At 43.5% G+C, this 25872-nt stretch overlaps 1 protein-coding gene across 5 annotated transcripts; it reads right to left on the reverse strand.

Annotated features, from left to right (window-relative positions):
• Window positions 1-310: 310 nt before the first annotated feature.
• abl2 (c-abl oncogene 2, non-receptor tyrosine kinase) lies at window positions 311-25826 on the reverse strand. Of its 5 annotated transcripts, none has more exons than XM_071487786.1 (11): window positions 25057-25826; window positions 13208-13369; window positions 10256-10551; window positions 9844-10116; window positions 9482-9566; window positions 9143-9320; window positions 8829-9013; window positions 8570-8722; window positions 8153-8242; window positions 7683-7865; window positions 311-5468 (listed from the first exon to the last, which is right to left on the reverse strand). In XM_071487786.1, the coding sequence occupies exons 1-11, from the start codon at window positions 25271-25273 to the stop codon at window positions 3649-3651; spliced, it is 3642 nt and encodes a 1213-aa protein (XP_071343887.1). In that variant the 5' UTR covers window positions 25274-25826; the 3' UTR covers window positions 311-3648. The 5 variants fall into 5 exon arrangements, with proteins under 5 accessions (XP_071343887.1, XP_071343886.1, XP_071343890.1 ...); XM_071487785.1 differs by having other exon boundaries at window positions 13208-13372; window positions 25057-25825; XM_071487789.1 differs by lacking the exon at window positions 25057-25826 and adding an exon at window positions 15642-24819 and having other exon boundaries at window positions 13208-13372.
• Window positions 25827-25872: the final 46 nt, after the last annotated feature.

Here is a 25872-nt window from a genome sequence, read left to right on the forward strand (position 1 = left end):
AAATGTAGACCAGAATTTATAGTAAAGTTAAAAGTTGATTTAAAAAAGGCTTTTTATTTATTTATGAATCAGTCTATTATATTACATCTCATAATTACTCTGTTTCCTGTTTACAATTTTCTTTTTATTTATATTTGATTTAGAGAAAGCTCTCATGTGTTGACCCCTCACACATAACTAATGGAACCTATAAACTGTCTGAAGAGGCTAATGTGCCTTTGCTCTTGAATCCAAAACACTAATTTCAATCGTGAAAATGTGTCTAAAATTGATAAAGCTATTGAAGGCAGCTCAACAACCAACATCAAAACAGTATTCATCAATATCTTTATTATTTACAATAGGCTTAACACTGATAAGCAGAACTTCACAGTAATATATCGTGAGCTTTAAATAAAAACAACAAAAAAACAAAAACAAAAACACAAAATATATATTTTGTACAATAAAAAAGTTAATGTTAACATCTCTGCCATTTTTCATCCCTGTTTAGATTCACATATTCCGTTATGGTGTGTCTGTGTTTATGTCTGTGTGTCGGTTTACATTGCACTCGTACAACTGAAGAAGTGGCCTTTGGTATAATGATGCAGACGTTCTCCAGAGCTGCTCTCCAAAACAGGGAGACAGAAGGGAAAATAAAACAGATGTACAGAATAAATGCAGGCAACATAAATAAAGACAATGCAGAAGACTGATATGAGTACGCACAGAAACGTTGTGGTCAGTTAAAATATGAAACATCAGTTCAGATATCAGATTCGGGAGGTGTTTTTGTGTGTGTGTGTATGGTGGGGGGGGTTGGGGTCACCATTGGTACCTAATCAATTTATTGACACTGTAACCATTGATTGAATCTTTGTGTTTTATTTCTTTAAAAAAAAAAAAAACAAACATCCATTCTGGAGGATCACATTTTCTCTTTCTGTCTTTGATAAGGCTTTTTTTGGGAAACCTGTTCCACAGAGATGCACTAAAAATCAATAGAAACCCAACAGGCAAACGGACCAGACTGTTGCTAGGCAATTTCAGAGGAAAAAAAATTTCAGACGAAACTTTTGACGTGATCAGATTTTGAGACAACAGAGCAGCTTGGATTTAGTGCAGCAGACTCGTGTGTTGTTTGTTCAAGAGGAAACCTGAACATATATGGCTGCACTAACGGTGTTAATGGCCACTAATAAATGAACTAAATAACCGAGTAGCCAAATATATAATTGAAACAAAGTGCATCTTTTGGTTTTGAGTTTGGATAGGTTAACCTCCAAATGACAGAAATGCATGATGTAGTGATTGCTCAAAATTTATCCCAATTTCACGGCAAAGAAAAGCTAACACATGAATGTTTTAATGACAGACTTAAACATTGCCACTTGTGATTTCTCGCAGTGTGCATAAATTATTTGCGACTGTATTTAAATCATTTGTTCACAAAAAGGCACCAAGAATCATGAACACAACAAGGATGGCATTCAGTTTGTCTCAAAGTATCCTGTCTGGCAAGAAATGGGAACATTTTCCTGACACACAGTAACGTGAAATGATGACACGAAATGCGCCACAAAACAAGTTGACAAGAAATTTTACTTGGCAATCCATCAAGTGTTATCAACGGACATTTTGAAAGTGTTATGGACCTGCAGTGTCAGATTACATTTTATAATATTCAGATGCAAGGTGTCAATGAGCCAATGTGTCTTATTCAGGCTTATCTTATCCAGTGTAAATTAAGATGTGAGCCAAAGCAAACAAAGAAAATGAAAATATCTGTGAGTTGTGTGTGCGCTGTACACAGTTTTGTTTGTGCTCAAAAAACAGAGCAGCTGTTTCTGGACTTATTTAGTGTGACCAAAATTAGAATTATGGGCCAATAAACTGTAAAAAAAAAAAACAAAAACAAAAAAAAAACCAATAAATAATAATAAAAAAAAAATGGCACCTTAAGAGATTAAAGAGTCATGCAGATGAACATTGGACAGAACTGAAGGATAATACATTCATAAAGCAGATTTTCAGATCTGGGTGGATGGGCCTCAGTCTTGCAATACATCTCTACAGTCAAAAACATTGCTCTTTATGCTGTGACCACACATAAATCTTTTGTTTCCTGGATATGAAATAAATCAAATATTTACATAACTCTTTTCTCAAAATAGGTCTGTGCTTTTAATTAAAAAAAAAAAAGAATAATTTAAAATTCAAGTTCATACATAGACATTCTAAAAAGCATTTTTCTTTGAACCAAATAATGTACAAATCGCTCATGTGCTGAAGACATACTGCAGTTTGTTTGCTGAGAGATCAGTACTGTGTGATTAGTGTAAAGTAGGTCTCTGCATTTTCATAGTGTTCATACATTGAAGAATTTGAGGCACTGAGGCCACGACAAGGCTACAGGGAATCCAGCACTGTCCATACTCGGAAGGACACTTATAGAAACACTGTCCCAGTTCACCTGCTCATGTGCTACCCTGTGCTCTCCCTCTCCTCACTCCACTCCTTTATGCTCCATCATACAAGGAAGAAATGTAGTGTGCAAGGATAACTGGACATAAATATTGAAATGCTTTAGGGGACCGGGGATTTTCCCCATCTATGTGGCACTGTGTTAAAGTGTGAACATCTGTCACGTCACTGAAGCGAAGACAAAATGCTGTGCATATGATAAGATGCCCCACATTCACTCATTTATGCTTTAGTATTGTGGGGAATAGACAAAATAGATTCATATAAATCTTTTCTTGTCTGTTTAGATTTGATAAGCCTGTATTTGGTATTACTGAAACGTAAACTTAACGTTTCTCTTGAGCTTATTTACATGCTTGTCAAATGAACACAAGTTTCAATGCTGTAAGTGATCCCTTCAGTAGCTTTCAATGGTCTCACCGTGTGGGAATGTCACTGTCAGAACAGCTGATTATTCTCTAAAGATCATTCTCAAAAACAAGACTTCAATCAAATACCAAAAAAAAAAGCAGTTTTGGGGAGATTTACTCAAATCACAAAAATACTGACTGATCAGTTGCAATCTATGAAATAAAATCAAAATAAACATCTGCACACAAAATAAAAGTGTCAAATTGAGACCCCAGATGGCTTTAAAAAATGGCTTATGGTCACTTAATTTCCCAGACACTGAGCGGAAAACACATGATTCACATATTTGTGAAACACTGCTTGAGTTTCAGCCGGGGAAAACAGTTGTCTAGTATTCTCGGTAAGGCTGGGGACAACCACCATCACTCTCACTCAGTAATGTGACAGACTGACAGATAAGCAGAGGGAGCTTTACCTACTCTCTGGGCTGGCTACACACAGCTGATACACTCGACATTCATTTAACAAAGAGGCCGTGGTAGAGACTTGCGGCAAAACATTTCATGGTGTGACTTAAACCACATTTAGTTTGGTATAAACATTTCTCAATATGTACAGGTCAGAGCAAATTAGTGTCCACACTGGCATTTTATGAAACTGTTGTTTGTAAACAATAAAAAGATTACGTTTTGTAGAGATTTCTCTGAGGTACTTTAGAGATTCCTCTCATTTCGTCCCCCAAAAAGCTGTCAATAGAACCAGAAACATAAAAAAGGGAATATAAGCGATCTGTTGGGTAGTTAGGGCTGACGGCTGGTGTCGTCACAGTGGCTACCTCTGTACTACGTCACTAATCTCTTTAATACAGCTTTGCAGGTTGTCCAGTACAGTGTTGGGCCCCACATTGTTCAGTCCTCCTCCCGATGACGAGGCCCTCAGTTCCTGCAGGCTGAGCTCCAGCTTCCCCACTGCCTCTCGGAAGGCAAATTTGTTTCTCATCTGAGGGATGCAGTCCACGTAACCTGAGCAGTAGTCTAGCAGCTGGTGGCCAGCATCCAGCACCTGGCTGCTGGAGGGGCTTTCGGAGCTGGCATGGAGGACGCTGCTCAGGCACTCAGCGCACTCCAGCAGGGCCTCACGGCTTACCCGCTCCAGAGGTACTCTCTCTGCCTGCTGCCTGGTTCGCCGCAGTGCCACTTTGGAACCGGCAGATGGTGCTGTGTGTGAGGACGAGGCAGTGGTGGTGGCTCCGTTGGCCATTTTGGTGGGAGTTGTGTTGGTGGTGGCAGAGGAAGAAGAGGAAAAGGAAGAGGAAGATGCAGGAGGCACTTGTGGTGGTGGCACTGACGGTCTGCCCGTCGTCGCTCCTCCTGACATTCGCCCTGACCTGTGACCTTTCAACGTGTCTCCGTTCACTTCCACGGGCGCGCCCCCTACCTGCTCCTCTCCATCACCACTGTAGGAGTGTTGCAGGCTGCGCAGAGTGGGAGGTGGAGGAGGAGCACACTTGGGTTTTACAAGTCGCGGCCTGTCTCGGTCTGCTTGGTGCTCAGACAGCAGTTTGAAGCGGTTCCCCTGAGAGTCTAGCCCGACTAGGTGCACGTCAGCTGGGCTGTGCTTCAGCGTGGGGGAGATCAGGACTGGAACTTTGTGGTTGTGAGTTGGTGCAGCTGAGGAAGCACTCAAACTAGAAGTCTTAGATGGAGATGACCAACTCTGCTGCCTGTCCAGTCCCCCCCCAGTCTCCTCTCTACTCTCTCTGACCCGGGAGAGACTGTCCGATTCCCCCACCTCCCCCCCAACGCCTGGTGCCCTAACCCCTACAGCAGTGCCCCGGGGTAGCAGCTTGGCTTTGGGCCTTTCCCTGATCTGTGCAGTCCCCTCATCCATCCTTCTCAGCAGAGTTTCTGAGGGCCGTGCAGCCCCATTCTCTGGCTGGGAGGTTGTGGAGGCAGTCCTCTCCAGAGGGGGTTTAGCACTGCGGTTCCTGGGTAAAGTTAGAGCCATGCGTTCCAGGTCTGGCAGCCCAGCTGACATAGAGGAGGTAGAATTGGACCTAGGGAAGGGTTTAGGCCCTCCGACTATACTTCCACCATCCTCTGAAGAGGCTGTCTTTCCTGTCCGTAACCCCAGGGTCTTTTTAATGAGTCTAGGAGTGAAAAAACCAGCCAAGCCACTCCAACTGCTGCCACTTGTCACCTGTGAACCAAGGCCTCCACTAGAGGGTTTCTGTCCGAAAGCAGCCCCACAGCAGCGTGACTGAGCCTGGGTGGGTTCCCCGTGGGAGTGGGAAGGAGAGGCAGAGAAGCCCCCTAAACTGTCAGACTGGGGCAGAGGAGGAGGAGCGCTGAAATCAGCAGTGGGTTCATATTTCTTGTGAGGCTGCGTCTCCATCTCCCGGAAAGAGCTGCTCCTCTTGGGTGGCGTTGGAAGGTTCTGTTGATGCTGGGAGGAAGGTGAGGATGAAGAAGAAGATGACTTCTTCTTTATGAATGAGCTAAAAAAGCCAGTCTTGCGGTCACGTGTAAATGTGCCCATATCCTGTGCATCCTCTAAAAGGCTGCTCGGGGATTTATCTCGTGGCTGTTGTTTTCTGGGCAGAGCAGGAGAGCTGCCTGATCGGCCATCGCCTCCCAGCAAGGACGCCCAGCCTGGAAAGAGAAGAGAGGAATGGTTTAAAACAATAAAACAATGATGGGCTGAACTCAGCAGAAATACATCATCCATCCAAGGTTGCTTAATATCATGCAAAAAAAAGAAAACAAACAAACAAAAAAAAAAGGTAATGACGGATTGTTCTGAATTCTTTTAGCTCCCTTGCCTGTACTTTAATGTCCTTCATTCTATCAGACAGCTGCGTGATGTTGTAATAAGACAGACTATTCCCTTTCTCTCTAAAAGCTGTTGTTTCCTCCTCGGGGACTCATGAGTAAGGAAAAAGCATTTCAGGAGAGGAGATGGAAAGTTTCAAGGCCATGCCAGTCATGCAACTGCACACACTAACTCAATGATTTACAAGTGGCTCTTGTAAAAGATAGGACGATGAATACACCTCTGGGACTTCATGATAATAGGAGCCACCCAGAAACTGCCCAACCCCTGATACTAGGAAAGTTGTTGTGTAACATTGCTGAAAGAAGCCTGCTAGTCCATAAATAAATAGAGAATGGTGCACAAATTTCACCAACCAGACAATGACATTGGGGGAAAACTGCAAAAACCAGTCAATTCTATCTATCAAAGCTCTGAAGGGAATAGGAGCAGAGAGTAGCAAGTTAACAACAGAATCCCAACATCTCTTAAACTCTCTCCATCAATAATGTGCATTTAAATGTAAATGAACACAAACAATAAATATTTACAACACACCATGGTGAATAGTAATGGCTGCATTTATATAGCACTTTTATTCAAAGAGTGTAACAATTTGCCACTCACTCACTGGTGTGCTGGGACCTAGTCTGACCATTGGGCACAATCTGAAGAACACTTGTGGACAGCAGGAGCTGGGGACTGAACCACCAGCCCTGTGATTAGTGTATGACCTGCTCTTCCTCCTGAGCCACAGCCAACCAATTACATATGGAAATAAAAAACATATTGACTGTAGTTTTCTTGCACACTTTTATGTACAATTTAGGACAACTGGCGGTCTTGTGACAACTCTTGTGCTTTATACCTCTGTGACGTGTTCTGCATGTATCACTTTAACTGGATTTATGACTTGGTGAACACTCCTGTTCTTTTTAATAGTGACCAGGCCACTTGTGTTTACGGACAAGACAAATAAATGGCCACAGTGACAAAAAACAGACCAAAACAAAAACAAAGAACAGATTGTCTTTTTACATAAACACACAAATATGAAAAGCCCTTCAAACACACAAATAAATAAAGTTTTATTTTCAATATTAAACAAATAAATATGTAATAACTTAAACAAGACAAGACAAACAACAGACATATGATGGGACTTTAATATTAGGGTTAGAAAATATTTATACAAGGTGTTGTTTCCTTTTGTTGACTCACATCATAGGTAAAAGACACTTGTCATATGTATATGTCTCATAGACAAGGGACAATGGTTCAGTTGAACATGGAAATGACTCATTATACTTGGGAGTGTTTGAGACTGACTCACAGTGACCACCTGGATCACATAACAGATAAGTTGAGACCACGTTTAAATGCTGGAGGAAACTAAAATCGTTTGCTGTTGAGTTTTTTTTTTGCAGTGCATGGAATCACTGTATCCTGTCAGCAAAACTAATTAAGATGGGAAAATAAAGTGTTTTTAAAAAAAAATGTCACATGTTGAATAAGTGTACTATGATGACATGTCTAATATGTTCTTTGGGGATAATGGAGGACAAAGGATTGTTATTATTATTATATTGAATGTAGCGGCAGTCTCACATAGTATAGTCTAATAATAATAGTATCTATAATAGTATTTTTCTTCATTATCCCCGAGTACTACATGATGTTGACACAGCTGGCACATGTTTGAGTATTTCTTGAGATCTTTTAATTGCTGCAGGATTACTTAAGATTTTAATGAAATCTTCATAATATATCTTCTATTTTAGTTTTGTGTTATTTTTATTTTTCAAATCTTTTAAATGCTGTTGGATGACATGGACCACATGGATGACAGGCTGTGCTTGCAGAACTGCCGTGGGACAGCACTGGTCAACTGACAGGTGGTCAGTTGTTAAGGAAAATGACTGCTCTTCTCCTCAGACGGCGGGCTTGGCGACGCTGCAGATGACTCTCTGAAGTGGTGTCCTCAGGCATACCTGCAGAATTATAATGTGGTGCACCTGACTGGTTGGTAGTATGGTAGGGATGCCTGGCTGTACCTGAGTGGCCATGCGTGCTGTGGTCAGTGCGCCCGTCCAGTCCACCCTCGATGTTTTCCTTGTTTTCTGTGTGCTTGTGGAGTGTGCGAGATTTGGAGGGCAGGAGGGGCATGTCATGACTGAAAGAATGCAGTGGTCCGCAGTGACCAGAGGAGGCCGTCTTACAGAGCTCCTCTGCTACCTCTGTAATGTACAAAGGAGAGAACAGTCAGTTGAAAGGCAGCCCCTGCAAAACTCCAACACACTGTATGTTCTTGATTCTTGACTACACTTTTCAGTTCTCTGTCATGAGCTGAACAGGCAGTTGACTTGTCTTAAAAAGTAGAAACAAAAGTCAGTCGTCTGGATGAGATCCAGTTTTCATGTTCATCCTAATAACTGCAGCTACTTTAGAAGCTCCAGCATGTTTTGAGCTCATCCTCAACAATTAAACTCCATGAGAACTGAGAGTAAGCCACATGTTACTGTACCTTCAGAGATGCTGGAGTCATGGAACATTGTTTCAAAGGCTTGGTGGATCTCTGCGAACGAAGGCCTGTCTAATGGGCTCCACTGCCAGCCTGGTAGGGAGACACGGACAAAAAGGCATATTACTACAAGGAAATGTTTTATTTGACAATTACACATGACTCAAAATGGGTTTTAAAGTAATCCAGCTCCAAATCCAACATTTCTTACACAGACCGTATGAAAGAATTTTTTTTTGTCTAAAATCAGGACGACAAGCTTTCAGTCAGTGTAGAAGGGGATGCAGTGAAGTGTGACAAAGCTCTGACAGAAATGTAAGAAAGATAAATGGGCGACCGCAGCTGTCAGCCTCTATTCATGTCTCAACAGTGCAGTGCAAGCACTTGGTAAATAAGTAAGAAGTAGGCCAGACCACTCACATGCTCTCATGAGTTCATAGACTTTAGGTGGACATCCCTCAGGCTGTTCCATGCGGTATCCTTTCTCCAGGAGGTCATAGACCTGAGACAGATCGATGCCTGGGTATGGAGACATGCCATATGTGGCAATTTCCCACAGCAGCACCCCAAATGCTGTAAGGAAGAAAGATTCAGGGGGTCAAACATTAGGACAATAGATATTAGGAAAAAAAGACAAAAATCAACACTCATCATGACTGTATGCACATGTTCTGCTCACCCCAGACATCAGACTTGATGGAGAAGGTGTTGTATGCAAGGCTCTCAGGTGCGGTCCATTTAATGGGGAATTTGGCCCCAGCATGGGCAGTGTAGGTGTCACCAGTCATCAATCTGCTCAAGCCAAAGTCTGCAACCTTCACAACATGATTCTCACCAACCAGGCAGTTCCTCGCTGCAAGATCCCTGAGGGGTGAGGCGAGGACGAGAGAGAATGACAGAGAGAAAAGAAGTAATTAGTCTTTCACATATTTGGACGAATACAAGGAGAAGTGTGCGTATACACACACTGACATACTTAGACAATCCCCTTACCTGTGAATGAAGTTCTTTTTTTCCAGGTATTCCATGGCAGAAGAGATCTGTGTGGCCATGTAGAGCAGCACCACAGCGTTCACCTCCTCTTTGTCGCACTCTCTCAAGTAGTCCAGTAGGTTGCCGTGTGGCATGTACTCAGTTACAATATAAAATGGAGGCTCCAATGTACACACACCTGTGCAGAATAAAGATGCCAACAACAAGCGTGAATGTGTCTGCCAAAGCCAGCAAGAGTGCAAAAGACTGCAAGAAATATGAGTAAAATCAGGCACAGCAACTTACAAGTAATATATACAATGAAAAAAATATATAATGATGATTTTCAGAAATACTTACCTAGTAGCTGAACGAGGTTTGGGTGTTTAACCTCCTTCATAACTGCTGCCTCTTTCAGAAATTCTTCAACTTCCATGGTGTCCTCCTGTCATCGTAGAAACAGGAAGAAATACAAAAAGAAAGAGGCATTTTACCGAGAGACAGATTGTAACAGTTGGAAAAAATGTAACAGTGTCTATAGTGATAATCATATGTAATACCAAAGTCCACCTGCAGGTGGTGATCTATAACCACTGTTTTGCCCATGCCCCATCATTTAATGCTACAAAGGTCCTGTGAAAATATCCATCAAAAACAGGATGTTTTTCAATCTACTTTAAGTTCAGAGAAATATAATCATGATATAAAAAGGGCTTATTAACCTTGAGTGTTTTGACAGCCACTGTGAGGTTGTACTTTTTCCACACTCCCACGTACACCTCCCCATACTGGCCTCCTCCCAGCTTGTGCTTCATGGTGATGTCTGTGCGCTCCATCTCCCACTTGTCATGGATGGGTGACACACCATACACTGTGGGCTTGTTACATTTGGGTGCTGGGTAGTGCAATGTGGTGACCAGGCCATCGGCGACAGTGGAGTGGTGGTGGACCAGCTCAGCCAGGGTGGCAAAGCGGCTCTCAGAAGTCACATACACCTGAAGGGGAAGTGGGAGGAGGAGGCATCGGTGTGAGCAAAGACAATAAAAAAAGAGAGGATGAACTCTGGTGAAGTCCAAACACCAACTGCAGCTAAATAACAAAACAACAATGATAATCGTGCAGCTATGTGTCTACCTTTCCATCAGAGGCTGTGTTGATCCGGTAGTGGTAGACTCTCCCCTCATAGCGCAGAGATATGGACAGCTGTCCAGGGCTGCTCTCGCTTTCCCGGACCAGAAAACTCCCATTGATGAGGGATGAGAGGAGGTACTCTGCAGCGCTGCGAGAGACGGGCCCGTGGTACCAGCTATGCTTCTCCAGACTGTTGACTGGTGTGATGTAGTTGGAGGGCACCCAACCCTGCCCGTTCTTAGAGCGCACTTCACTCCACTCTCCATTCTGGTTGTAGCCCAGCACACGCAGCTTCTCACCTGGACACAGGAAGGGGAAACGTGTAAGAATCGATCAGATGCTGGCAGAATGGCCTGGTGGTCACAGCTTTGAACCCAGCCTACCGTCAAAGTGTCCCTTAGGTAGAGTGTAGACAACTAATCAGTACTTGAATTAACTTGCAAGCCACAAGACAAATGTCTTCAGGTTAAATGAGAAAATTAAATGTCTGATTGTGATTACAGGATTTCATTTGTCTGATTTCTTTTCAAATTCAGACACATCATAGAACAAAACTTTCTCATTAGGTCACCATGCTGGTCATAATGCCTTAGTATCAGCTCTCATAGAAGTAAGAGGAGTCATGGATATGATGTGCCTCTCGTTGAAACTACATCAAAAGCAATGGAACAAGGACAGGGTTGGGTGAACTGCATATCTGTCATAGAAGGCTCGGCAAAACCGGGCATGTAGCGACTTGGTCTGTTGTCTCTGTCTGTCTCTGACGTCAGTGCAGGAGACATGAGCGTGGAGAGGCTGATGTCTTGGAGACTGGAGGAGGGAGGGATGCATCAGTACAACAAACAACATTGAATGGAGAAGCGCTCAGCATGTTGAATGGAGGATTAGGGAAAGGGAACAGGGCAAGACGGAGAAGACAGAGGGAAGTGGCAGGATGGGAGTGATGGTCTGGCAGAGAGCAGACGTTTAGCCTGCCAGTGGTGGGATCTTCTGCCACACATCATTAACACTGCCTTTTCTGTCTACATCTTCCTGGATGTAGAAATAAACAGTACAAATACACTATTCACATTACAAAGTAATGCAATGTACATGCATGTATTTGATTGGCCAGCACAGCACCTTGCCACATGATGCTACATTACTGCATAGTTGAGCCTTGTTCAACATTTTTGTCGCGAGACCCTGTTTTTTTTTTTTTTTTTTTTTTGGAATGGAGCCCCCTGCGCTGTCACTGCTGCTACAACACCAGACTGACCTCACTGAAATGAATGAGAGGGCTAAAGCCATGACAGGGTTAAAGCTGATCTGAATTTTAGGCCACCATGAATCAGTCACAATGCCTTAAACTGTGAGAAACAGCAGTCACAAGGCTTGTGTAATAGACTAACATTAAACAGTCCAATACAGTTGAGTAAACATTTAACTAACAGGGCTAGGTCCAGTCAGTAAGACAACCACGGCCCACCAACATGTAACCACTAACCAGACCTGCAGGTCGAGCTCTTAGAGCTCAACACAGTATGCCAGCAATCCACAGAGCTACATTAAACAGACATGGTTATCCACATCCAGCCCACCAATCCGCCAGTCTCCTCTGTGTCTGTTGTCTGTGTCTCTAGGTTTTGTGGGAGTGGAAACACTGACTGCCTCCCTCTCTCACACTGGGAGCCATGTGTGCCTGAAGCTGGGCTCTGGTCTGGCCTAGCCTGGTTTGGCCTGGCACAGAGAGCAGACAATGATTAGCCCCAGACGCGAGCCTGCTAAGTCCTCTCTGTGATCGGCCTCTGCTCGCTGTGCTCATCCACCTGTTATTATTACAGTTGAACAAATTCTATATTAACGCAGCATTAGAGGTATGCTGGGGTGTTTCCATGTGACACAGCAAAGAGCGGGACAGATAGGAAAAGTGCTGTGGAGCCTGGGAGAGCACATGTGCTTGCATGTGGGCAGGAATCTCAGATTCACTCCATGAGTCAGGGTCTAAACATCATTTCCATCCCAGGCAGCTGCCGTGGAAGCCTTAAAACGATGGATAATTAACACACTCTGCCACGTTTAATGCTTTAGATCGGTGGGGAGACAACCTTGGCTGTCTCTGGATTATATTATGAGGATATTTTAAGCTCATTACTCAGGGGAGAGCTTGTTGACCGATTAACTGTTGCTGGTTGAGAGAGGAGATTTGATGTGTGTGTGTGTGTGTGTGTGTGTGTGTGTGTGTGTGTGTAACAGAAAGGGGAATAAAAATGAGGAAAATAGCGAAAAGATTTAGACAGAGTGTAAACATCACAGGCATCGTCTGCACAGGTCTCAGATTAAAATTCCCTTGTTACAATTCTTCAACCACTGTACTAGTGAATAATAAAGCATTTGGCTCATAGGTGGAGTAAAAGAATTAAATTATAGTTTGAAAGAGGGATGTGGTGTGTGTGTGTGTGTGGGTGTGGGTGTGGGTGGAGACCAAGACAGTCATAGCTGGGGGTTAGATACCTGCTGATGTCATGGAAAGGTGAAATTACAGTTACTATTAGGTAAGCTCTGTTGACACACAACATTCCTCTGGTATAACTACACTTAACTACTCATTAAAAAAACAAAACATTCCAGGAGCTGCTGACCTGCCAATCACTGGCCTCGCCTTGAGGATCCACTGATGACTCTTTGCTACACAGGAAACGTGTAGCTACAGATGTCAACAGTGTTTCTTAGGGAGGCGTGGGCAAGGCGGCTCAATGAATGGAAAAATCTTTCCTGGAGTAACATCACATTGCCAGGCAACAACTCTTAGTGATGATGCATGGAAACAGAGTACTCAAAGAATTTGACACAGAAGAAGAATTTGTTGCCATGATGCAGCTGATAACACATTCACGTTAATAAAGATTTGTGGCCAATGCAATTATTCTACTGTTATCTTTAAAAAAAAAAAAAAAAATCACAGTCCTTGTTTACCTTTGGTAATGCTGAGCGTGTTGTCTCCGCTGGCGACAAAGTCATAAAGTGCAACGAAGAGGTTAGGGTCGCTCTCGGCCGCCCCCAGTAGGTTCTCCTTGGAGCTCCAGCGCACCGCCTCCGTCAGCGCCGCAGAGTCCAGGCCAAATGGCCGGTGGAGAGCTTCTGGATGGAGAGCAGGAGGAATGGTCGGGAAAGGAGAAGATAAACCATGAAACTTGTAAACAAGCAACACTGTTCACACAGGTCAAGGGCGAGAGTAAAGAATCATAATCACTAATGACCTCCTCAGCACAAACTGATATTAACAAGCTGTCCTCTTCCAGTTCTATCTTAAGACAAGCAGTGCTTGGGTTGCAGGGCAGCCTGGTGGTAAGACTGATGCCATCTAAACAAACGGTAGATTTAATTCTCCAAAACCCCTGGAGTCCATCGTGCGGGTTGTCTACCTGTCTGTTGCGGATTAGTCCCTTGCTTGAACCCAGTGTGGCGATGGAGGCCGCTCAGAGCCGCCCACTCTTCCTCAAAACTGCTGCTCGCCTGCAGGCACCTCAAAGGCATTACTTAAACGAGTCCTCTCTCTGAAGAGTGCTGTTATCACTGACTACACACGCAGACCTGCTGTGTCTAGCCCGAGCTAGGTAAGATCTGAGGTGGGAGTGTTTCTGTTTGTGTGTATATACAGAGAGAGAGGGTGGAGCTACAACACCTCCGGGATAGGAAAGATTCTCCCCTGACACAGGATGAAGTGATTGCCATAGCTACATAGCACACACCCACAGACACACAATTATGAACTTGTACATGCATAGCCAATACGTTCTACACTCAACAGCTGCTGCCAAAGTCACTGCATGTCTGGACAGCTGCTGAGTGAGTGGGAGGAGGAGGGTGGTGAAATGGATGGAGATTGGAGAACAAGAACTTCAGCAGAGGAAGTTTAAAAGAGAAAAGCCATTACACAGAATGGTTTTTCTTCCTGGATTTATTTCAGATAAATAGAACAACGGCCTTGCAATAAATCCCAAATTTAAAAAGTATTCAGTTTTTGTTAAGACTGTGCCAGAGAGGTCTTGATTTAACTCTAACTGTTTTGGAGGTTGAAGTTTACAGTATAGTTGTGTAAGATTGCATTAAACTGAGTGTGTTTATATTTTGCCCATGTAAGCATATTTAAAAAAAAAAACAGCATAGAAAATACAAATCTCAACTTGATGACCATAATTAGAGGTGATCTGGCTGTATTACGTTTCCAAGTGGCTATATGACTTGTATGCATACAGCTCAAGATAAAAAGTAGCTTGCCAGTGAACTACATTAGCACAGACTTGTCATTATTTCTGTATAGCGGAGTGGTTTCGAATCCTGTCTGCTCATTTTTATTTTTGTCACAACATCACATGGGTATGATTGGAAATTTTGTCTGATGAGGACAACAAAAGGTTTTTCTTTCAGTTTTAAACATCTGCCAGCAAGCTACCACCTACACACTTGGGAAGAGAAGAAAAAACTAGTTATTTCATAACCATTTCTTCCGCCTGCAGCAGTTCTCTTTACTGTCAGACACATTCACTGCCAACATGTTCAGATTTTGGCAAAGGTGGCAAAGAACAATCTGCATGTTTATCTCTGCATGGGATATGAATACATGCTGTTTTTTTTAAAATAAAAGAAATGCTGAATTGAAAAATTAAAATGAAAAACTGTAATGTAGCTTTAACTGTCACAGAGAGATGCATTCATCATTTCACAAATGTAATGTAGTCTTTACGAAGAGAAAACAGACTCAATTTAAGACAATCTAACAAGACATTTAGTCTCATATCTTAAATTAGATACATGTCCCAGGTCTAGTAACAGGAGAGTCAATCAAACTAACAAATGCAACCTGAAAGGGAACTTGTGTAAAATTAATTAAAAAAAAAAAAATACTACTGTAAATGACACAAACTGTCACAAAAGCGGTGAAAATTGAAATCTATAGTCAGCTAATGAGTTAACAATCACACACAAATCAGAAGTTAATATCACTCTTTGGATTTCATTTTTTTATTTGAGAATTGAGAACATAAACTTCTAAATCTTAGATGCCTAGCAACTTTTTTATAATCACAAGGCCATAATGAGCATTCATTTTTCCACAGACCAGTTTACGCTGATATATGAAATTCAAAGAATTGAGTGAAAACGTGTCCATGCTCTAATCTAGCAAAGTTGGCAGAAATTCATTAAGAAATTAAGCATTTTCCATTGTTAGTCTACACCATGTGGCAGGCACATGCCATATGCATGCATGAGAGCAGAGAGACTTTCCGAGCTGTGTGACCTGCAGCAGCATTAAATAGAACTAAATATCTTTCTTATTTGCCAAACTATGTCTCTCCGTAATATCTATTCAGTCCACTATGCAACATCATCTTCAAGGCTGTCCCACCTTTGTTCTGCACCAGCATGCACTGTAGCGCAGCACTGGCCGTGATCTGGCTCAGCCACAGTTCCCAGTACATCTTCTGCTCTGGTCTGGTCAGCAATCAGTCCCAGTATCCAAAGAAACACTGTGGTTTTCCTCAATCCGCTGTGCTGACTCCAAGCAATTGTTTGACTGTGTCTATTTAGACTCAGACAATGGAGACTGAAAAGCACAAATGTACATTCTCCTCGCAAAGAATAAGAAGCACAAGCAAGTTCTCTAAACCATCTCCTTCACTATGGAGTACAAATGGTGTATGAGAAGTGGTCAGAGAGACGGAGACCCCCCAGACAAAGTATTTACCCACGCTGTCCTTGAATCAAACCACCTCAACTTCTGAAGTTACAGTAGTGACTAGCTGACTCCTGTTGGGACCTCCCTACGACCTTTGATGTGGCCGAGGGAAGTCAAGATTTCCAAGGTCCATCTGGAGAGCACAGACATCCATGACTGATGTTCACTGTGGTCTAACGCTCTGTAAGGGATGGCAAAACATGACAGAGAGAGGGAGCGAGAAAGGCGTGTGGTAAAGAGAGAGAAAGAGGGGGTATGTATATACAGAGGTTGGGGGGCAGGGCAGGGTATATGGTATGGAGGAAAATTGAGCTGAATTTGGTGTGTGTGTGTGTGTGTGTGTGTGTGTGTGTGTGGTGTGGGCGTGCGTGAGGCCTAAACCAGCGCTGTGACCGACAGCAGATGGCTGGTCTAGGGGGAGGAGAGGTCCTATTGACCCCCACTTTTCTTCTGTGAGAGAGAGTGTGTGTGTGTGTGTGTGTGTGTGTGTGTGTAAATGTGCAACTGCCGTATCCAGGCTGAGCCAACTGTCAGAGCTTCTCCTTTTACATAGCTACATATCACATCACTCTTCTCAGGAATGTTTTTAATGAAGCAGTGATATTATGACACACATGTTTGTCAAAGGTCTTAATTCCAGTCATCACAGACCAACACCTAAAGACACATTATTCCAAGGCTCAAATCAAGAGCATGAGACAGTTTCATCATGATCATATTTCTTAAAACACTTTTAAATCTTTCTTAAACCAGACCAGCAGCAAGACGCAGTTCTGCTTGGCCAAGCTCGAACCTCATGTGCTGAAGCGTTTGATTGAGGGAGCAGTTGGCCTGCGTGGGGTATGTCGTGTGCCCGTGTGGGTGCCTCAGTGTGCGTATGTGCTGTCAAGTGTAGCACATGTGCGATGTGAAGAAACTACGGCTTTGTGCTTAGCTGAGCTGAGGGGGTATTTGCAAGTCTGAGGGGCACGCCAAGCCAGCAGCCCATAAGACAGCTGGGACAGAGGTGACCCCAGACCCAAAGCACACATAACATGTAGACACACATATCCACATCACATGCACACACATCTCCTTGGCTGTCCCTGCACCCTGCTGCTTCCCTTGCAGCTGTTTGTATGAGCGTTTGTGTCTCCGTGCGCCTGTGAAGCTTTCACTTCACTAACCAACCTCCTTGTGCCAAAGTATTAAACAACACAATAACATCACTTACACACCCTAATCAAAAACAATACAGTCCATATCTAAAGCCCATGACCACAGAGGTAAGTGTGTATTTTTAGCTGCTGGAGAACAAAACATGGCAACATGACATCCAGAAATAACAGAGCACATAGTGATGGTGGTGCGGAGATAGACGGCCGGCTGCCTGCAGGAAGCCCTGACAAAAACCTGAGACAATGCCACAGACTAGCCCCACATACACAAAACATTACATAAGTTGACAGGACAGGCCCGATCAGATCCTATGGCGGACTCAGGCAGAAAAGTTGAAGACGAAGGGAGAGTCACAGATAAAAGAAGGGCTGGACCCTCAGAGACTACTTCGCAGTGATCTACTGTACGTTGTAATCTAGTATCAGCATGTATTTGTCCTCTGACATTCACCACATCACATTAAGACTCAATAATAAATCGTGTTGCAACGGCTCTACCTACGTCTCATAAAGAGAATAGCAGACACATTGTTGGTGATATCATCAAAGGACCTCTGAGGGGAATTTCTAAGATGTGGCCAGTTTCCACAAGAAATCTTAAAGTTAGGGGAAATGCAAGGACTGAAGTGAAGTCAGTTTTACTAAAATAGCTTCAAATCACTCTATGGCTTTAAAATCTCCACAGACCCTTTAACCTTTCTACCCTTCAACGTAATATGGAAACAATCTATTTTTAATTGTTTTTGGATGTTTGGAGAACAAACAATCTACAAATTAAGCAGTAATGACAATAATCATTAGCTCGGGCCTATGTAGTATAAAACTACAGGGAAGGAAAAGGAAAACAGTAAAGTAATGAGTCTTGAAACAGAATTACATAATATATTACGCATAGCTGCCACAAAAGCTAAATGTGGGCTGAGATGCCTCAGTCAAGCAAACACACCCAATGCAAAACTTTTATCAAAGCTTTTAAAGAAGTATATTTGCAATAAAATTGTTCAAAATCACCACTAATTGACTGGAAATGCTACAAATGTTTTTTTTTGTTTTTCTGTTGTCGTTATTTGTGACAGACATTTTTTGTTTTAGACATTTTATAGAGTACATGTTTAATGGATTTATCAACCAAAAATAATCAATGGGGAAAAAAAAGATTAGTTGAACTGCATGTATGTTAATATGCTTGAAACTAATACCCATCAACAGTTTGAGAAGCAGACCAGAGAGAATCCACGGCTGGAGAGGAGAGACGAGAGTCAGTTGTTGTTCAAGAGGACTGGACAAAGGACAATAGCCTCATTAATGCCACATCACAAGTGTGTGTGTGTGTGTGTGTGTGTGTGTACTGGCTCAGGAAGATATTCCCTTGTTTCTGAGGACTTGGAATTTATCATTTGAACACAACACAGCACTTCTGCTTACTGATATCAGTCAGAAGCACCCCATCAGTAGTGTAATTATTGCATATATACAGTATATACACTCAATAGCAACATACATGTATCCGCTTCTCTTGTGCCCATAGTCCACTCATGTCATCACTAGCACATTCGCACATCTACATCAATCACATCCCCACCTTTAACAAATCCTTATGTTGCAACCCTCCCTGAGTGAGTAATTACACATGCACATACAGGCCGCTGCTGGAAACACCTGTGAATGTTCTCTATTCAGCTCTGTCCATAAAGCAATCGTGTCTGCTGTCTACATGGAAATACACCAATTAGGGAGTGGACAAACACCAGTCTGGGCCTCAGGGCCAGTGGATCATCGTGGAATGGAGAGTCCTAACCCACAGCTCACCCGGCCCTGCCCCTCTCAGGGCTTGTTATGGGTTAATAATGGGCTCTAAGTGCTTCCCTCTAGGTGTTCTGGCAAAAAAGCTAAGTGCTCCTTTATGTGACAGCAGAGAGGATTGGCGGCGTATGATGACTTGAAACTAACTCCTCATCCACACTGCAGTGGTCTGTTTCACGCACAGGGCAAATATGGCCTGACAGGCTAAGGCTGAATATATATTTTAATAGACTAATTCTATTTTGATACATACAAAATACAGAGTCATAGTCAGGCTCCCTGACCGGTTTGGTGCAGAGTACAGGGTCTCTGTGCTTAAAAATATCACTCAGTCCTTGTGATGTAAAATGAAAAAAAAAAGAGGCAAAAACATGCTTTTGGATTGTTAACAAGTATTTCTACTTCAGCCTTGCTCAATTCCCAAGTCAAAAAGAAAGTGTGTTTTTCTGTCCAGCAGAAGCCATAAATTCACAGAAAAGTACACAGAATGGAAATATTACGCTAATGTCAGAGCACTGTCCTCACTGCAGACCTGCCCACTCTTGTCAAATACATCATGCAATGAGCTTCATGTGGATGATTTTAATATGTCTGGCTGAGATGGGTGTTTATGTGGCCAACTCCCCACAGGTAAAGAGGTGTGTTCACCGCACCAAATCTCTCCAAAGCCTGAGAAGGACACTCTCCTTGTTGGCGCCTCCTAGCTTTTCTCCTTTCCTTCCAATGAGGGTTTACAGTAGAACCAGTGGATTTTGACGTCTGAACAGCTAATCTTTGTGTGGTGTGGTTAAGCTGTGCTTAGGTGTAGGTTTAAGCTGCTTTACAATGACTCAGTTTAAAGAACAGACTGGAGCCCAAACGGAAGATTTTACTTCCGCCATGCTCTTAGTTAGACAGCTGAGATGTCCCCGGCTGCAAAACCAGCCCCGTGGAGCAACTATTTGCAATGTGTACATCATGCAATTATAGTGGATGGTTTCTTTACTTATCTAACATATATTATATACTTATCATATATACATATTGACATATTTTTCTTTCAAATTCACACTGTATCTACTGCTTCAGTTATCTAAAGTAATGATAAGAAATAACATGACAGCGGAGCAGCGGGGTGGCATGTAATCACCAACCATTCTTAGGACAAATCACTAAAAGCCACTCAAGATCAACAACATTGTGTTTCTTCTCAGAAAAGTCACATGCATCAAATGGAATATTTGAGTACAGTCTTGCCATGGAGAACCCAGATTATGGGTTTCTGACCAACTGGTCAGCTGGTGGCCGATTACACTGTAAGAGTAGGACGTGCTGGATAATCCTCAGAAAGAGCTGCCCCACATTACAACTTCACTGACAATGACACAAATAAAGTGAGTGAGTGTGCCTGAATGTCTTCATGCATGTGTTGAGTGTTAACAGTAAGTGTGTGTGCATTTCCAGCCAAGTCTCGAGCCTGCAACCTGAAAGATAAGCAGCAGTGATAATGCCAGCAACAGAGGACTGATCCTGGAAGCGAATCAGTGCTTAACAGACTTGGCACAGGGACTGCCCCCCTTTCCTACCCCATATCTAATTTTTTCCCTGCTGCACCATTGCAGCTAGAGAGTGAAAACTCCAATTTAACCAGGAGCCACCACAACAATTTGGCTAGACCTCTCCACAAATTGAAAACATTTGGTGTTTTTAAGCTGACAGATGCAAGGGATGGTTTCACCATCTGCACAGCCAATCATTCACTGTTCAGATTAATCCTCACTCTTTAATGATATAAGCTGCAAGAGAGTTGAGGCCAAGGAATAAATACTGGGACTGTGGTTTTCGGGAGTACACGAGGTTGACTGGTAGCAGATGCAAAGGCTCAAGGCTGCAACTGAGCGTTGGGGCACAGTCACAACAATATTAAAGCTTTGGGAGGGGGGGGGGGGGGGGGGTGACAACTGAGCTAGATAAACCTCTGAATTGTGTTTTGTGTGTGGTAACATTAGTTTATGGCACATTCTTGGAGATTTGACTGACTTTTAATGTCTAAGGTAGATTTAGGATTCAGGCCCATTGCAACAGCCAGGGTTCAACAGAGAGGAGGCCGGCAGAGCCAGTCAACTGCAGGCACTAATAGTCGAGGCTTGGCAGTCAGTTGTGCTACAGTGCAGTCTTGGGATGAGGATGAAGGCACAGAGAGACATAAATGATTAAACACACAACCATTACAGAGTGCACAATGGTCCACACAGTCTTCAGATGTAAGACCATTTTTGATTGTGTTAAACACTCCAACCACACTTACTGCCATCTCTGAGACAATCAGTCAGACTCACCAGTTTTGCCCTAATTCCTAACCAGTTTCACCCTGGGGAGGTGTGGCCATGGCACCTCCTAGTGGTTACTGACAATCACTAGGACTGACTAACTAGTTTTTAATCAACAAATCATCTTCACTCCATGATATTATCTTTTAAAGCCTTTTAAAATTTCACCCATAGCCACAGAAGCGTCTGAAACTTGATTTTCCCCAGATATTGCAGTAGCTGCTGTGTGACTTATCCTGGTTGTTGGGGTTTTAGCACATAGAGTCCATAGAAAAGTGGATTGGTCTCTAATCTAATTTCACCCGTGATGCAAATCAGCTTAGGTTCTTATATCCTGGATCCAGGCATCTCTTTTCTCCTCTGGGCAGCTTTAATAGTGCTGCACTTTAGGTACAGCTCGCTCTACATTCACTATGAGTGCTTCTGCCAAAAAATATTCCAATCCACTCATCTGCCCCAATTTCTATCTGTTTAGACTAAAAATAGATTAGCGTATGGCTTTGTTGATTTTATTTTTAAAAAACCCTTCAGAAGTAGCTCATTTACACTGTCAATATGCCAATCAGGTATTTTACAAGCAAGATATAACTTTAATTTAAAAAAAGGCAAAAAATAAGACATGTTGAGGTGACAAATCCTGAGAAGTGATAAGCTGCAGTGCAATATTGCAATATAAATAAATAAATGCAATTATTTTCTCAGCAGATTCACCCTCTGTGCCAGTTCAATAGCAAAGGACCTTCCTCACTGCAGTGGTGTATCAGATGAACCCACTGCAGAGACGGAAATCTCGGAACTCCTGACAGGGCTAAAGGGGTGGATCCATCAATACGTTGCAGCCACTGATTCACCAATACTGCATGTCAACCAACACACAGAGGTGGCTGTCTGGATGGCTCCCTTTGAACCAGCATAGAAGCAGTCTGCACCCTGTCTGTCCTTGAATAGCTCAGTGTTTTTTAGTTGGCCTGTCTGTCTGGTGGAGTCTTGTTGAGAGACAGAGATGCTAAATTAGTGATGAGCTGAGGAGAACTGCTGCTCACCTGAGCAGGGGACAGAAGCTGACTCGCCTTGAAGTGGAGAAAGACAGGGGCAGACCAAAACCTGAATCTATAGAAAAAAACTCACTGCTACTGAGGAGACATGGAGGAGAGGGAAGGCAGAGGCCACTGAGCCAAGCATATCAAGAGCAAATTTACACCAATGCCCTCCAGCCTCTTTGTTTGCCCCTCCACCAAAATGACTCAGTGGTATTAGGTTTACTGACAGAAACTCTAGTGGAAGCATGTGCACATATAAAACCCACTGACACTCAATGGAAAGTCAGGCAGCAACACACAGGCATGAGCTCAACACACAAACGCACATTCCTCATAGACTGGTACCTTTCAATTCCACCCCAAAATCCATAATTTAGCCTATGAAGTATCATGCTACTCTGTTATAAAGTGCTTATGAAGCTATGGAACGTTTTTCAAATCATGCCTCTAAAAACACAATCAATAATAGATGCAAAAACATGCACCAACATTAAATCAGATCTGACATCAACCAAACACCTCATCACACTGACTCACAACCCTCACAACCGCACTATGCATCTGTTCTTTGACTCCTCTTTCTCTGATGTGACACTTCAAGTTCCCAGACTGGGATCAATACATTTTATCTCAACTTCCTAGACAAGACCTGGTAACACGATGGCATTGTCGAATAAACACAACTCAAATCTAGCTACCTTATCAACTCAATCAACACTATAACAGAACAGATAAATCAAACGACAGAAAATTGGTTGCTTCAATTTAGTCGTTTATCACTTAAATGACTTGGTTACATGATCATTTTACAAACGAAAAGATGAAGTAGTTTAAGGAAAAAATAACAGATTGACAAATATAATGTTTTATCTGGAATAAAAACTGACCAACTGAGGATTCAAACGACCTCCTTAAAAGAATAAGTCCGAATTTCACCCACAAAGAGATGTAAGATAATGCTGCATCATTATCACATAAATAGACTGGCAGAAAAAAGGCACTTTGATAGACAGTGAAAGAGTGAGTGCACAATCCCAAGCTTCCTCTCTTAAGACTCTTTGTTCTATTATTGTGTGCTTTGAAGAGTAGAAGTCTTTCTGCAGAGTGGCTATGTGACTGCATCCTGGCTGCTATAAAAAGGCCACTCCTGCCCCGACATCGGAGAGAAGGGAACAGTGCCGACAGTGAGTGGTGCTGCACTTAGTAGGTCTGTCTGTCTGTGTATGTACTTCAAACTGAGGAGGGTTACTTTTCAGATGTGACAGCCAGGAATTGAAAATGCTTTCCATTCCCAAAAGCTTGCACCTTCCGCGCGTCCTTACTCTCTCGCAAATGTGTAAGGCAGTCGGGTCTACGACATCAGCGGAAACTCGGCAAGTGAAGCCAGTAGTTTCACATCTATGCAGCACTTGTGAAGAGACCATCCACTGGAGAAGAGATGCGAGTGAAAAACAAAGCTAACTGCAGGTAGACAGACATCGAATATAACGCCGGGTTGACACTCAAAGAGTAAAATCAAGTTGAGTATTTGGAAAAGCCCTGTACGAATAAAATGCATTACAATGACAATGATATTTTAGATGCCACCTAGTACGCATCCTGTCATTCTTATTACTTATCTCCACAGATTAACCTCCGAGAGACCCTGCCTAAAGGGAGAAGGCTGGGAGGAAAGAGGCAGGCCATCTAGGGCATGGCATAGTTAAGGCTGGGCTGTTTCTCCATGGTTCAAAGAGGAGAGATACTGTAGATCTGTGCTGTCCTCCATGACTCACAGTGCCGATGACAATATCAATGCATAGCTATGGCTCTGAGGCAGGAACATGGATGATGGTGGGGTGAGTACATGGTGGTGGGGTGACTACATGTCTTGTCCGTGTCATTTATTTTCATGTGACCACTCGCCCACATTATTCCAGCCCATACATGAGTTACTTCATGAATTCACTGATCATGTGAGGCGACAGACATTGAGATATTAAACTTTAATCACGCAGGAGTAGCTTTAAACTTTGATGTTTGCCTGTGTGTGTAATCACATAATGACAGAAGGTGACTTAAATAATTCACATAGATTTCCCGCTGGATCATACTGTGCAGTCAGCTGGCTGAGTGCGTTGTAACAGTAGAAATGATCAGACGGAGGATGTAAGTGAGCATGTGAAAACCACTAGGTATTGTAATGTGAGCCTGTGGCGGCTGCCATAGTGACTTAATGGAGCGGAATTGCTACTCAACCTCCGGAGGCAAAAATCACTGTTTACCAAACCAAGTATCGCACAGACGGGCCGTGGAGGTAAACTTCACTAGATAACCTGCGGAAGGACTCTTCAGGGATATCCCAGAAAACTCTTCCTCTTTTTCAGAGACATTGTCTTTTCCTTTTAGGAGCTTTGGGTCACATGCATTGCATTACATACGCTCCAACGTACTGATATACTAGAGTCAAGTATGAGCAAGTGAGCATTTTCTGCCCCATGTCTGCACACACAGACAATGGACAAATTAACACACACACACACACACACACACACACACACACACACACACACACACACACACACACACACACACAGAGAGAGAGAGAGACACAGAGTAAAATGGATGAGACATGGAAAGCTAATGTTGGTTGGCATGGCTATTTCCGCTAACGCGTCGTTGTCAAACTAGCATGGACTCAGCTAGCAGTCGCTAATCAGCAGCAAACATATAAAAGTAAAACCGCACTCCTTCATCGTTACCCACACCTTTGTTAACCAAGTATTTTTATCGTTACCTGAATGCTGAGTAAATATATTGATCCCTGGATCGGGCACGTTGACTGCAGCAGTCCTGCCCGGTGGTGTCCCGGTGCTACTGCCGGGTTCTCGGGGTCTCCTCCCGGCGCCGCTCCCCCGGTTCCCCTTCCCTTGGTGCGGTTGGGACGCGTGGGGCTGTGGTGGCTGGAGTCCGGTCGATGTGCCCTCACCGACGCGGCCTACCTGCTGTCCCATCCCGGTAGTTTGATGTAAGGACGTTTGGGACGAAGCGAGCAAACCCCCCTGCGCACCTCTGGCTCACATTCCCCCAAGCTGGAGCGGCCTGGCCCGAATAGTCTTCCTCAATCCCCTCCCCGCTGTTCTTCACAGAGCTAACGTTAACTAGCCCGTATTAGCTCGTTTGGCTAGCCTGTAGGCTAACGTTAGCAGCTATCAGTGAAACCCACCCACCCTGCCAGTAACAATAAAATCGCAACCCCGGCGGGTGACAGCGATTGTCTCTATCCCGGTGATCCAGATGGTATCCGAGCAGAAATCAACGGTGACGGACGAGCGAGATTCGGTCAAATCTGGAGCTTTTCAGGATCGTCTTGCCGTTGTCCGGCCGCTGCGCGCCCCCTCTGACGCCGCCATCTTTACCGCAGAACAGAAGATGTGTTGCACAAGGCGGGGGGTTCGCCGCTGTCCCCTGTCACCGGGATCCTCCTCCTCTCCAGCACCTACAGCAACCGGGTCCAGCGGGCGGGGGCCCCACATGGGCTGTCTGACCCCACACTTCTGGAGAGAAACGCAGACATCACTATCAGCTTTTGGCAAAGAAAAGCTTTGTGGTG

The sequence above is a fragment of the Trachinotus anak genome, unplaced genomic scaffold (genome assembly GCF_046630095.1).
Source record: "Trachinotus anak isolate AG129_WGS33_773 ecotype Australia unplaced genomic scaffold, CSIRO_AGI_Tana_v1 ptg000010l, whole genome shotgun sequence".
NCBI lineage: Eukaryota > Metazoa > Chordata > Actinopteri > Carangiformes > Carangidae > Trachinotus > Trachinotus anak.